Source organism: Oryctolagus cuniculus, chromosome 2 (assembly GCF_051225735.1).
Source record: "Oryctolagus cuniculus isolate XC-2025 breed Fujian yellow rabbit chromosome 2, ASM5122573v1, whole genome shotgun sequence".
Taxonomy (NCBI): Eukaryota; Metazoa; Chordata; class Mammalia; order Lagomorpha; family Leporidae; genus Oryctolagus; species Oryctolagus cuniculus.
In genome coordinates, this window is record NC_142868.1 from 92,028,808 (window position 1) to 92,044,248 (window position 15,441).

Sequence of the window (15,441 nt, forward strand, 5' to 3'; positions counted from 1 at the left end):
CTGAAGATAACCCTACCATTCAACCCAGCCATCCCACTCCTTGGAATTTACCCAAAGGAAATTAAATTGGCAAACAAAAAAGCAGTCTGCACATTAATGTTTATTGCAGCTCAATTCACAATAGCTAAGACCATTTTTCTCTACTTCTATCTCTTTCTTTAATGTTTTCTAGTTTTCACAGTAGAGATTTTTTCTTGGATACATTTTTCCCAGGATAGTTACATATTTTGTAGCTATTGTGAATAAGAAAAATCTTGAAACTTTTCTTCCGAGACATGCTATTGTTTATGTATTTGAATGCTGTAGATTTTTGAGTGTTGATATTGCATCTTGCCACTTTGCCAAACTCTCTCATGAGTTCCAATAACGTCTTAGTAGAATTTTCGGGTTCCCCTGGATGTTAGATCATCTCACCTGCAAATAGGGATAATTTGACTTCCTCCTTTGCCATATGTATCCTTTGATTACTTTTTCTTGTCTAATGGCCCTGACTAAAACTTGCAGAACTATATTGCATAGTAATCAATTTACAGATTCAATATGATCCCAATTGAAATTCCAAAGATGTTGTTCTCAGTTCTGGAAAAAAAGACCATACAATTCATATAAAATCATAAGAGATTAGTATTGTTAAAGCAATTCCAAACAATAAAACTAAAGCTGGGTGCATCACAATCCCCAGATATTAAGCTACAAGGCAGCCGGCTCCACAGCTCACTGGGTTGTTCCTCCGCCTGCGGCGCCGGTGCTCCGGGTTCTCCCTGCACCCACATGGAAGACCAGGAGGAAGCACCTGGTTCCTGGCTTCGGATCGGCGCAGTTCCAGTCACTGTGGCCATTTGGGGAGTGAACCTGTGGATGGATGATTTCTCTCTCTCTCTCTGCCTCTGCCCCTGCCTCTCTAACTCCGCTTTTCAAATAAATAAATAAATAAAAATTAAAAAAAAAACCTGACTCAGCCAGTGAAAATGTTCTCTGAAGTTATCTAAAATAGTTTACAGGTACGATTATATAAAATATACAGATTTTCTGAGATCTTTGAGTAAGTTCAAGGATAAGCACAGAATGATTTGTTTAAAAAAAATTATCATCAGTTGAGTGTTAATTATTCAGAGCTATGTCTATTGAGGTCCTTTGCCTATTTTTAAATTAGTTTATTTGGGTTTGTCCTATTGAGTTGTATTTAATTTTTTTTGGAGAAGGCAAGATATACATTCCAGTGATTGAAATCATATGATCTCCTCAGGACTGAATTTGGTGCCTAAGCACCTAGTATTAACATTTCTTATTGCTTATTAAATTTTAACATTTTGAAATTAATGTATGTAATCTGGAATTATCTTTTCAGAAGTATAATGACAGTGTCATTTTATGGATTAATCTTTAGGACATCCAGTGGTGCAAAGACTTTTAGCAGTTGCAGTTTGAGTGACTTTGAAAGTTTCATTTCAAATCAGGATGCCAGCTGTCTTCAGAATAAACCACAAACGCAAAGACAGAAGAGAGCAGTGTGTGGAAATCGCATAGTAGAGACCGGTGAAGACTGTGATTGTGGTACACAGGAAGTAAGTCTTATAATTACTAAATTAATAAAACTCATTAATATATTATTTTAGTTCATCTCTTTCATAAATGTTTTGCATACATTTAAAAAATACTACCCCTAAAACTGTATATGTGAAATATAGGACATTTATTCAGCTTAAAATTGTTTTAAATTTTTAATTTGAAAGAGTTTACAAATAAATTGTATCTATTATTATCTTTAAATATTAAACATATTACCAAAATTATTGATGATGGGACAATAAGGGTATCTGGAAACAGCTTTTGCATCCCAGATTAAATGTGTAAGGATAAGATCTTTCCAATCTCTGCTTAATGTTTGGACTTTATATGTGTTTATTAAAATTGGTGTTTCAGCAGCCTGTCACATGCCTTTTAGGGCATTATTTCCTAGTGGATTCAGTAGTACGATAAGGGTGTCTGTATTAGTATTGTAATATAAACATACAGTGATTTTATCATTAGCTTGCTGGGGAAGCCCTGATAATACAACAAAATGCAAAGTGTCCAGGGTGCAATTCTTACAGGTATTTAAGTATTTACAGCCGTACTGTCAGTGTGCCTGATTTACTTGATTAAAATGGATAGAAATCACATTAAGTTTTATCACCTGTATAGAGCTACATGAATGATTCACATCACATTGTTTTAATTATGTTTAACCACTTGGTAGAACATGTCCTCCCTATTTTTTAAAGCAATTTGAAATGTAACTTTATTTTTAAGCTTTTGATTTCTCAATAGTTTTAAATTAATGAAACAAAATTTGGGAAGGAGTCTTACCTGCTCCACACCCAAATTCCCCTTAACATATAAGCGTGATGTATTTGTCACAGTTAATGAGCTACACCATGATTCCCCTATTTTTAAAAACTCCAAACTCCCTCTTTGCTTCCTACCCTTCTCTGCCTCAATTCATTATCATTCTGTGTTTAGATTGATTTTTTTCTGTTCAGCCCTCATGTATGAAAGAGAACATATGGTATTTGCTTTTCTGCATCTGACTTATTTCACTTAAAATGATGTCCTCCCATCCATTTTGCTGCAAAACACAGGATGTTATTAGTTTTAATGTCTGACCAGTATTTCATTGTATAAATGTGTATGTGTGATATTGCATTTCTTTATCCACTCATCTGAGGATTGACACATTGGTTTATTCGTATCTTAGCTAATGTAAGCAGTGCTATCAAACACAGTGCAGCAGATGGTATCTTTAATACAATGATTTTATGTATTTTGGATATATACCTAGTAGTTGGGTTGCTAGTCACATAGCAGTTCCATTTCCAGTTTTTAAAGAAATAGCTGCACTGTTTTCCACAATGTCCATGTTATGGTCAGTGGGACCCCTGGCTGTGGAACTTCCAGGCTCTTCTCTCTGTGCATGAATGAATTCAAGGTTGAGGCATAAAAGTATACAGTAAAGCAGGATTTATTCAAAGGTAAAGAGGTAGTGCATGCTCAAGTAATAAGAGAAAAGAAGGTTAACAGACAGAGAAAATGAACAAAAAGACAACAAAAAATGGACTCATCAATAACGTTCAGATCATATTTTATATTATTGGCAGATGGTAGGGGTGGTGTCTGGGGTGAAACTTAGTTGAATATTTAAATGTGGGTGGAATTTTGGGGAGGACTTGAAGACCACCAGTTTCCATACCCTTTTATAGAAACACTAGAAATGTCATGGCATCAGGTGTTTAATGGGACTCGGAGATTTCCTCAAGGTAATTTTCTTATAATAATTAATTATTAGGACCTAAAGGTCATCATATGGACACATCCTGCAGTTGTATTTGATATTTTCAGCTGACACTGCTTCTCGTTTGCAACACTGTAGAATGTGAAATTTCTACTGCATAGAAAAGGTGTGTGTATGTGGGGGGGGGGGTGGTTGGTGGAACACAGAGGTGGGTTTGGGCTGTACACATAAAGGAAGTTTGGTACCTACCAGAACAAGGAATTGGATGATATGGATAGGGCTATCTGGTAGGCTGGGCAGGGTTGTTGCACGTGGGTCAGCTGTGGCTGCTGCATGGGTTTTATAGTGCTGTCCTGTGGTAGGTCAGCTATGCTTGTTATATGGCAGATCGTAGTCCTTTTGCTAAAGCTACCTATCTGCCCATATCATTTTTCCCATCAGGAGTTGTAATCCTTTATTCTTAGTAGGAATTTCAGGGACGAAGGTTTGTCTTCTGTAACATCTTAATGCAGTATCAGGGCATTCTTCCAGGGACAGAATATCCCTGGCTGACTGATCTAAAAATGTTTGAGAAGGTAGAAGTCTGCAGTCAGTTGTTGGCAATGCCTGGAATCCCTGTGTGACCATTGTTTTGGCATGTAATTGTTGAATTATGGAAGAGACAAACTTGACAATGAAGAAGATGGCAGTTGGGTAAAAAAAAAAAACAAAGAATGTAACAATCATGTAACAATCATGTCAGAGAAGGGGATATGGGTAAAGCTGATTCCCATATTTTGTGAGTTGGTGGACTTCTTTTGCCAAAATCATAGAACCTACTGGCTTGTTTAGAAGTCCTTTTGATATCTCTTTCCATGAGCCCACTGTTATTAATGTAAATGTAGCAGGTTTGGTTATTCACTGGACCTATCCTGCCTTGTCCTACCAGTAGGTATTCTAGGGGTAGTTGTTTGTCCGTAACACTTCAGTTAGGGAATTCTAAAAATAATATAGTTCCTCTTGGGCCCTACCAGTGGTTTCTGCTGAGTTTTCCAAGGGAACAGACAGATTCCTTAAAGCAACTTCATGAGATATATACCAAGATTCCCATGTTTTAGGGTAGAAAAATCTTACCAGCGACTTTTTTCTGTCAATAGCAGTTTCCCTGGATGAATAAGAAAAGTAGGAACAGCGTGTCAGCTGAGAGTTGCCATGATGGGAGTCTTAATATGTGTCTCTTTAAGAAATGCACAATAAGAGAAATTTTACTTACATTTTTAATTTTTGAAGATAAACTTAAGGTTCTCAGTTGCTTCAAAAGAATAGGAAGAAATACACTATAGATATGCCTGTTAAGATTCAAGTGGTCGAGTTAGGGGTTTTATTTTCTAAATTTTAAGTGCAATAGGAGTGGTAAGCAGAAGGTAGGGTCCCTTCCAATTAGGCTATCATTGATAAGAAGGTCCCCTCTTATTAAGATTTTATTAGGACTGGATCTTCTGGGAGAGTGATTGCTCATGAATTTTGGAATCTGGCATGATAGGAATCCTTTTTGCCATATTGTGTCATAGCCTTCTATACCTGCACTTGGCCAAAGTTGATAACATACTTTGTATGATCTTGAGTATCTGAATAAAAAAAGGATGTCATTGTTGAGGAAGGGCCTCTGATTTAACATTGCAAAAGGTCTAAGGTAGCCTTGGTGCCATCCTCGTCCTAAGGAAGGCAATAGGCAATAACTAGTGTAAGATTATCGCTGGCCATTTTAACATTGCCTAAATATTGGAGTCCACAGAGGCAAGGTGGTGGGAATTGATTCCTGAATCTTCTGTGTTACTTTAGAGACAAAGGAGAGGCTGTTATCAGTTTGGAACAAGACCAAATATAGGGTTATTTCCTTTAGTAGGATTTTGAACACTGTGTGCTGTTCCTATTTAGGTTGGAAAAGCCTCTTTCCATCAGATGCAAGTATCAATGAAGACTAGTCAATGTCTGTGACAAGTTTCTAGTTTCATGCTAGTAAAGTCTATCTGCCAGTCTTAACCAGGGTAGGTTCCTCTCCTCTGCACAGACATGAGTAGGAGAGGTGGTTTGGTGTGGCCAGCAGGGTTATTTTGTAGACAGAGGTCTAGGATGAAGTAACCCTCCCCCCCTTATAACAGTACATAGTCTTTTCCCTCCAAAGCCATAAGAGACTATATGCATTAGGGGCATTTTCCTGATACTTAGTCATGCATTTCTTTGAAATTTCCCATTAAGAGGCTATTGGTAGCATGACCTTATGATTTAAAGTTCACCACCTATTGCTAAATCTTTAGTTTAACCTCAGTGCTGGGCCCCTTCTATTTCTGTCATGGTACAGTAGGGATTTCAAGCTGCCTCTAAAGGTAGAGGTTTTACAGTCATTTCTATGGCTTTCTGAGTGGCAGCCTCCATTACTATCTAATCTTCCAGTTTATTTCCTTTTATGATATGGCTGATCCATTTTCGGTGTCCTTTGCAATGGAAAACAGCCACTTTCAGAGCTTCCACAACTACCTAACAGTAACTATAATCTCTTGCCATGTTAATGGGAGAATTTCTTTCTTTTTTTGCATTCAGTATACCCCTTATTGTTCAAATTGCTATGTATTTGAAACAGAGCAGGCGCCATTTTGGACATATGTAAAGCAGCACCCACCATAAGCCAAGCAGAAAAACCTGATTCTGGGGGGTGAAATAACAGGAGGTTAGTACCTAGTGAATGTGTGGAGCTAATGAACTGAGACTGTGAAAAAAGAGACGGTGGGTAAGAGAACTCACGGAGTTCACTTGAGTACTCTCCTGAGACACTACAATTTGGTAACCTTGGCAACCCAGTGGGAAACTGCAGGGGAATTTGAGCCCACACTGTGGGCAGAACAGATTCCTTGTGTGGTCCTTGGGAAAGAGTAGACAAATGTTACAGCCATGGAGCCAGAGATCGGAAATGGACTACGTTCAATTCCACTCAGCTGTGTGAAATTACTTCCCTTCTGAATCAAAGAGAGAGAGAGAGAGAGAGAGAGAGAGAGAAATATTTACCACGCCTAACCTGGGGGTGTCACTTTTGGCACACTCTTAACCCTGAAGAACCAAACAGAGTTCTCTGGCCACACCATTCTCAAGCTTCTAAGGCTCCATAAAAAGCAGACAGTCCACTTAATACAGTCATAGTATAACAAGAAAAACCACCACAGAGAGGGAAGAAGAATCCAAAGAATATCTCCATAATGCCAAACAACAACAGGAAACAAGAACAAGGAAGACATTATGACATCCCCAAATGAACAAGACACCCCAAGCCAAGATTATGAAGATGATGAGATAGAAGAAATGCAAGATACTGATTTCAAAAAATTTATGATAAGAACATTTAGAAGTTTTCAGAAGCAAATTCTTGAACTACAGAAATCTTTACTGGACAGGATAGAAAATCTCTCTCATGAAAAGGAAATCTTAAGGAGGAATAAAAATGAAATGCAGAAACTAGTAGAACAGGAAAGTGTGATAGTGAAGAGAAATCAAAATGAAAAGAAGAACTCAATAGATCAAATGACAAACACATTAGAAAGCCTTAAAATCAGAGTCAGTGAAGCAGAAGAGAGAATATTGGACTTAGAAGACAGAGCACAGGAAAGTATACAGTCAAACCAAAGAAAAGAAGAGGAAATTAGAAATCTAAAAAATATTGTTGGGAATCTACAGCATACTATTAAAAAACCAACATTCGGGTTCTAGGAGTTCCTGAAGGCATGGAGAGAGAGAAAGGAATAAAATGCCTTTTTAGTGAGATACTAGCAGAAAACTTCCTGGGTTTGGAGAAGGACAGAGACAACCTAGTACAGGGAGCTCATAGAACCCCTAGTAAACATGACCAAAAGAGATCCTTACCATGACACATTGTAATCAAACTCACCACAGTGAAACAAAAAGAAAAAGATTCTAAAATGTGCCAGAGAGAAACGTCAGATTACTCACAGAGGATCTCCAATCAGACTCACAGCAGATTTCTCATAAGAAACCCCACAGGCTTGGAGGGAATGGTGAGACATAGCCCAGATATTAAGAGAGAAAAACTGCCAGCCCAGAATATTATATCCTGCAAAGCTCTCATTTGTAAATGAAGGCTAAATAAAGACCTTGCATAGCAAACAAAAATTTAAAGAATTTGTCACCACTCGTCCAGCCCTGCAAAAGATGCTTAAAGATGTGTTACACACAGAAACACAGAAACACAGTCATCAATATGAAAGAAGGTAAATGAAGGAAACCTCTCAGCAAAAGATCACAGGAAGTTCAAAACATATATTAGAAAATATCTTTGGGAAATTGGCCGGGCAAAGTTACTACATATCAATAGTCACATTGAACGTTAATAGCCACAACTCTCCAATTAAAAGACAGAGATTGGCTGGATGGGATAAGGAACAAAACCCATCTATTTACTGCTTACAAGAAACACATTTTCCAAAAAAGATGCATGCAAACTGAAAGTGAAAGGCTGGAAAAAGATACACCATGCCAACAGAAATGAAAAAGAGCTGGCGTAGCCATCTTAACATCAGACAAAATAAATTTTAACACAAAAACTCTTAAGAGAGACAAATCGGGGCACTATAAAATGATTAAGGGATGAATTCAACAGGAAGATAGAACGAATATCAGTGTATATGCACCTAAATAGAGGGCACCGATTTATTTAAAATATATGTTAAGGGACTTGAAGGGAGACTTAGACTCCAATACAATAGTACTGGGGGACTTCAATACTCCACTCTCAGAAATAGACAGATAAACCAGACAGAAGATCAACAAGGACACAGTAGATTTATTTTTATAGCACAAATGGATCTAACAGATACATACAGAACTTTTCATACTACACTTAAAGAATTTATATTCTTCTCAGCAGTACCTGGAACTTATTCTAGGATTGACCACATACTAGGCAATAAAGCAAATCTCAGCAAATTCAAAAGAATTAGAATCATACCATGCAGCTTCTCAGACACAGTGGAATGAAGCTGGAAATTAGCAACTCGGGAATCCCTAGAGCAAATGCAAACACATGGAGACTGAACAACATGCTCCTGAATGAACACTGGGTCATCAAAGAAATCAAAAGAGAAATCAAAAAATTTCTGGAAGTAAATGAGGATAACAACATAACATATCAAAACTTATGCGATACAGCAAAAGCAGTGTTAAGAGGAAAGTTTATAGCAATATGTGCCTACTTCAAGAAATTGGAAAGGCACCAAATAAATGAGCTTTCACTGCATCTCAAAGATCTAGAAAATCTGCAGCAAACCAGACCCAAATCTAATAGGAAAGAAAAATAATTAAAATCAGAGAAGAAATCAATAGGATTGAATCCAAAAAAATTACAAAAAATCAGCCAAACGAGGAGCTGGTTTTTTTAAAAAATAAATAAAATTGACACCCATTGGCCCAACTAACTAAAAAGAGAAGAGAAAAGACCCAAATCAATAAACTGAGAGATGAAAAAGGAAACATAACAACAGACACCACAGAAATAAAAAGAATCATCAGAAATTACTACAAAACTTGTATGGCAGCAAACAGGGAAATCTATCAGAAATGGATAGATTCCTGGACACATGCAACCTACCTAAATTGAACCAGGAAGACATAGAAAAACTAAACAGACCCATAACTGAGAAAGAAATTCAAACTGTAATAAAGGCCCTCCCAACAAAGAAAAGCCCAGGACCATATGGATTCACTGCTGAATTCTACCAGACATTTAAAGAACTAACTCCAATTCTCCTCAACCTATTCAGAACAATCGAAAAAGAGGGAATCCTCCCAAATTCTTTCTATAAAGCCAGCATCACCTTAATTCCTAAGCCAGAAAAAGATGCGGCATTGAAAGAGTATTGCTAGCCGGCGCCGTGGCTCACTAGGTTAATCCTCCGCCTTGCGGCACCGGCACACCGGGCTCTAGTCCTGGTCGGGGCGCCGGATTCTGTCCTGGTTGCCCCTCTTCGAGGCCAGCTCTATGCTGTGGCCTGGAAGTGCAGTGGAGGATGGCCCAAGTGCTTGGGCCCTGCACCCCATGGGAGACCAGGAGAAGCACCTGGCTCCTGCCATCGGATCGTCGCCATGCGCAGGCTGCAGCATGCCGGCTGCGGCGGCCATTGGAGGGTGAACCAACGGCAAAGGAAGACCTTTTCTCTGTCTCTCTTTCTCACTGTGCACTCTGCCTGTCAAAAAAAAAAAAGAGAGAGAGAATTGCTGACCAGAATCCCTGATGAACATAGATGCAAAAGTCCTCAAAAAATCCTCGCTAATAGTATGCAACAACACATCAGAAAGATCATCAACCCAGACCTAATGGGATTTATCCCTGCTATGCAGGGGTGGTTCAGTGTTCAGGAATCAATCAATGTGATACACCACATTAACAGACTGCAGAAGAAAAACCATATGATTATCTCAACAGATGTAGAGAATGCATTTGGTAAAATACAAACCTTTTCATGATGAAAACTCTAAGCAAATTAGGTATAGAAGGAACATTCCTGAATACAATTAAAGCAATTTATGAAAAACCCATGGCCAGCATCCTATTGAATGGGGAAAAGTTGGAAGCATTTCCACTGAGATCTGGTACCAAACAGGGATGCCCACTGCTATTCAATATACTTCCGGAAGTTTTAGAGCAATTAGGCAAGAAAAAGAAATTAAAGGGATACAAATTGGGAAGGAAGAAGTCAAACTATCCCTCTTTGCAGATGATATGTTTCTCCATTTAGGGGACCCAAAGAACTCTACTAAGAGACTATTGGAACTCATAGAAGAGTTTGGCAAAATAGCAGGATGTAAAATCAGTGCACAAATATCCACAGCCTTTGTATACACTGGTAATGCCATGGCTGAGAAAGAACATCCAAGACCAATCCCATTCACAATAGCCACAAAAACAATCAAATACCTTGGAATAAACTTAACCAAGGATGTTAAAGATCTCTCTGATGAGAATTACAGAATCTTAAAGAAAGAAATAGAAGAGGATGCCAAAAAAATGGAAAAATCTTCAATGCTCATGGATTGGAAGATTTAATATCATCAAAATCTCCATTCTTCCAAAAGCAATTCATAGATTCAATGCGATACCAATCAAAATACCAAAGACATTCTTCTCAGATCGGGAAAAAATGATGCTGAAATTCATATGGAGACAAAGAAGACCTCGAATAACTAAAGCAATCTTGTACAACAAAAACAAAGCCGGAGGCATCACAATACCAGATTTCAGGACATACAACAGGGCAGTTGTAATCAAAACAGCATGGTACTGGTACAGAAACAGATGGATAGACCAATGTAATAGAATAGAAATACCAGAAATCAATCCAAAATCCTACAGCCAAAACCAATCCCTGGAGTAAGGACAGTCTATTCAATAAATAGTGCTGGGAAAATTGGATTTCCACATGCAGAAGCATGAAGCAAGACCCCAACCTTTCACCTTACACAAAAATCCACTCAACATGGATTAAAGATCTAAATCTATAACCCGAAACCATCAACTTAGTAGAGAACATCGGAAAAACCCTGCAAGATATCGGCACCAGCAAAGACTTCTTGGAAAAGACCCTGGAAGCACTGGCAGTCAAATCCGAAATTAACATTTGGGATCGCATCAAATTGAGAAGTTTCTGTACTGTGACAGAAACAGACAAGGAAATGAAGAGGCAACTGACAGAATGGGAAAAGATATTTGCAAACTATGCAACAGATAAAGGGTTAATAACCAGAATCTACAAAGAGATCAAGAAACTCCAAAACAACAAATCAAACAACCCACTTAAGGATGTGCCAAGGACCTCAGTGGACATTATTTAAAAGAGGAAATACAAGCCGGCGCCGTGGCTCAATAGGCTAATCCTCCACCTTGCGGCGCCGGCACACCGGGTTCTAGTCCCGGTTGGGGCGCCGGATTCTGTCCCGGTTGCCCCTCTTCCAGGCCAGCTCTCTGCTATGGCCAGGGAGTGCAGTGGAGGATGGCCCAGGTGCTTGGGCCCTGCACCCCATGGGAGACCAGGAAAAAAAGCACCTGGATCCTGGCTCCTGCCATCGGATCAGCGCGGTGCGCCGGCTGCAGCGGCGGCCATTGGAGGGTGATCCAACGGCAAAAGGAAGACCTTTCTCTCTCTGTCTCTCTCTCTCACTGTCCACTCTGCCTGTCCCAAAAAAAAAAAAAAAAAAAAAAAAAACCAAAAAAAAAAAAAAAAATAAAAGAGGAAATACAAGTGGCCAACAGACACATGAAAAAAGGTTCAGGATCACTAGCATCAGGGGAAATGCAAATACAAACCACAATGAGATTTCACCTCACCCCGGTGAGAATGGCTCACATACAGAAATCTACCAACAACAGATGCTGGAGAGGATGTGGGGAAAAGGAACACTAACCCACTGTTGGTGGGTAGGCAAACTGGTAAAGCCACTGTGGAAGTCAGTCTTGAGATTCCTCAGAAACCTGAATATAACCGCATCATAAAACCCAGCCATCCCACTCCTTGGAATTTACCCAAAGGAAATTAAATATGCAAACAAAAAAGCTGTCTGCACCTTAATGTTTATTGCAGCTCAATTCACAATTGCTAAGACCTAGAACCAACCCAAATGCCCGTCAACAGTAGACTGGATAAAGAATTTATGGGACATGTACTCTATAGAATACTATACAGCAGTCAAAAACAATGAAATCCAGTCATTTGCAACAAATGGAGGAATCTGGAAAACATTATGCTGAGTGAATTAAGCCAGTCCCAAAGGACAAATACCATATGTTCTCCCCGATCAGTGACAACTAACTGAGCACCAAAAAGAAACCTGTTGAAGTGAAATGGATAACACGAGAAACATTGACTTGATTAGCCCTTGTCCCGACTGTTGATGTACAATGTAATGCTTTATCCCTTTTAGTATTCTTTGTCCTACTTAATACTATTGGTTGAACTCTTTAATTAACACACAATTATTCTTAGGTGTTTAAATTTAACTGAAAAGTGATCTCTGTTAAATATAAGAATGGGAATAAGAGGGAGGAAATGTACAATTTGAGACATGCTCAAGCTGACTTACCACAAATGGTGGAGTTAGAAATATGCCAGGCGATTCCAATACAATCCCATCAAACTGGCATGTACCAATGCCATTTCACTAGTACAAGTGAACGATTTCAGTTCATACTGATAAGTCTAAGAGTCAAAGGGATTACACAAACAAGACTAGTGTCTGCTAATACTAACTGATAGAATAAAAAAGGGAGAGAACAATCCAACATGGGAAGTGGGATACACAGCAGACGCATAGAATGGCAGATGTCCTAAACAGCACTCTGGCCTCAGAATCAGCCCTTAAGGCATTTGAATCTGGCTGAAGAGCCCATGAGAGTATTTTAGGCATGAAAAGCCAAGACACTCTGGCAAAAAAAAAAAAAAAAAAAAAAAAAAAAAAACAAACCTAAATGGAAGATCTCTGCCTGTGAGATCCCAGTAGAAAGAACGGGCCATCAAAGAAGGAGGTACCTTTTTCTGAAGGGAAGAGAGAATTTCCACTTTCACTATGACCTTTTCTAAATATGATCGATGTCAGTGAACTCAAAAGGCTTCCATAGGCTTGGCAGCTCGTGACAAGAGCCAAGGGTGATTACTGACGCCATATACAAGGTGTCAATTTGTTAAGTCAACAACAGGAGTCACTGTGCACTTACTCCTCATGTAGGATCTCTGTCCATACTGTGTTTTTCAATGTGAATTAATGTTATAACTAGTACAACTACTACTCAAACAGTATTTTACACTTTATGTTTCTGTGTAGGTGCAAACTGATGAAATCTTTACCTTATATATACTAAATTGATCTTTTGTATATAAAGATAATTGAAAATGAATTTTTTATGTGAATGGAATGGGAGAGGGAGTGGGAGATGGTAGGGTTGTGGGTGGAATGGAATTTATGGGGGGGAAGCCATTGTAATCCATAAACTGTACTTTGGAAATTTATGTTTACTAAATAATAGTTAAAAAATAATAGATTATGGAGGTAAACATATTAGTGGAGGTTACCAAAGCAGTTTTCAAAGTGATTATGTAATTTTACACTTTATAGTTAACATATTGAACTTTTTTTAAAAAAGAGATTTATTTATTATTTGCAAGTCAGAGTTACACAGCGAGCAGAGGCAGAGAGAGAAAGAGTTCTTCCATCTGCTGGTTCACTCCCCAATTGGCCAAAACCATCAGAGCTGTGCTGATCCAAAACTAGGAGCCAGGAGCTTCTTCCGGGTCTCCCATGTGGCCCAAGGACTTGGGCCATCCTACACTGCTTTCCCAGGCCATAGCAGAGAGCTGGATAGGAAGTGGAGCAGCCGGATCTTGAACCAGAGCCCATATGGTATGCCGGCACTTCAAGCCAGTGCATTAACCTGCTGCACCACATCACCGGCCCCAGCATAATGAACTTTTAGTCCCTTTGTATCCTCACCAAAATTTGATGCTGTCACCCTGTGATGTTTTGTGTTTGTACATTATGGAGTTACTAAACAAGCTAACTAATTCATCACCTCACACACATCATTTCTGTGGTTAAAGCATTGGTAAAATCTATTGTGTAATCAATTTGAAGTATATGAAGTTATTTCAAAGGTGCATGCAAGACTAGGGAATTATCCCCCTCATCTAACTCTCATGTTTGTTTTTTTTTTTTTTTTGATAGGCAGAGTTAGTGACAGAGAGAGAGAGAGAAAGCTCTTCCTTGTTCCATTGGTTCACCCCCCAAGTGGCCACTACAGCCAGCGTGTTGCAGCTGGTGCGCTGCACCGATCTGAAGCCAGAAGCCAGGTGCTTCCTGGTCTCCCATGTGGGTGAAGGACCCAACGACCTGGGCCATCTTCCACTGCCTTCCCAGGCCACAGCAGAGAGCTGGACTGGAAGAGGAGCAACCGGGACAGAATCCAGTGCCCCTCCCGGGACTAGAACATGGGGTGCTGGTGCCGCACGTGGAGGATTAGCCTAGTGAGCCACGGGCCAGCCAACTGTCTCCCTTTTTACTACATCCTCACCAATATTTGTTATCTTTTAAAAAATATTCAATCTTTACTATTTCCAAATTTAGAAAAGTTTTAGCAACAATTACTTCTGATACTTTTTTGCCTCCAACCCTCTACAATACTCAGCTTTTGCCCCAGTTTTTGAAACTCTAATTACACACAAATTAGACTGCTTTATACTGTCCCACAGTTCATGGAACCTCTTTTTTGGCATATTATCTGCCTTTACTTCTGTTGAAATAGACTTTAGTCACTGTTTCTTCAGGTTTACCTAAGTTTCTCTTCAAGGTCTAGGATATCGTCAAACCCATGAAGTGATGACCAGTATGCAGAATTCTGAACTTCTTTCTTTTAGTAGCTCACTGTTCAACAGTAATCCATCAAAGAGCCATTTTTGTCTTTTTAAGTCAATGAAATTATCACATTCTCCTCCAGAAAATTCCTGCGGGTGGTAGGCTGGTAACTTAGAGTTTATTACATTTGTTTTTGTTCTCTAAAGACAATTGCCTATTGTCTACCTTCTGGAAAATGATTATTTCATATATCTTCCTCAGTTCTCTAGTAGGATAAGAAGGTAAGTAGGGTATCAGTTACTTCATATGACTTGATATAAATGACTTACATTAATATTTTAAATATAGAGAGATGCTAAATATATCAATGATAGCAATATTCATCTTTTCCCAAATTCAAAAGTTATGCCCAACAAATATAGTCCATATTAAAGTTTGTGTTATTGTAATGATGTATTTTCACTTGTACATTGTACTACTTAACAGCAATGTGGGCCTCAAAATTGTTGTGATCATCGAACTTGTAAGCTGAAGAAAGGACTAGATTGCTTTGAAGGACCCTGTTGCTCAGGATGCCGTGTAAGATTTATAGATATGAACATTTTCTGTGCGTGTATTAATTATTTGTGGGATACTTTAGAAAACTTATAATTAAGCTATCAGTCAAAATAAGTGATTTTTAAATAAATTATACTTAATAAGTATAGGACCAGATTTCTGATTTTGTGAACTTTTGTTGGTTTTTAGGGCCTCTTTCTTTCTTTCTTTTGACAGGCAGAGTTAGACAGTGA

General features: G+C 38.7%; 1 protein-coding gene across 1 annotated transcript in view; it reads left to right on the plus strand.

Moving 5' to 3' along the window:
• The window catches only part of LOC103352162 (disintegrin and metalloproteinase domain-containing protein 32), a 191,886-nt gene that overhangs the window by 134,540 nt on the left and 41,905 nt on the right, over positions 1-15,441 (plus strand). Inside the window, exons 13-14 of the mRNA XM_089327036.1 lie at positions 1,388-1,565; positions 15,137-15,229. Coding sequence (XP_089183162.1) covers positions 1,388-1,565; positions 15,137-15,229 — 271 coding nt within the window. The remainder of the gene's footprint in view (positions 1-1,387; positions 1,566-15,136; positions 15,230-15,441) is intronic.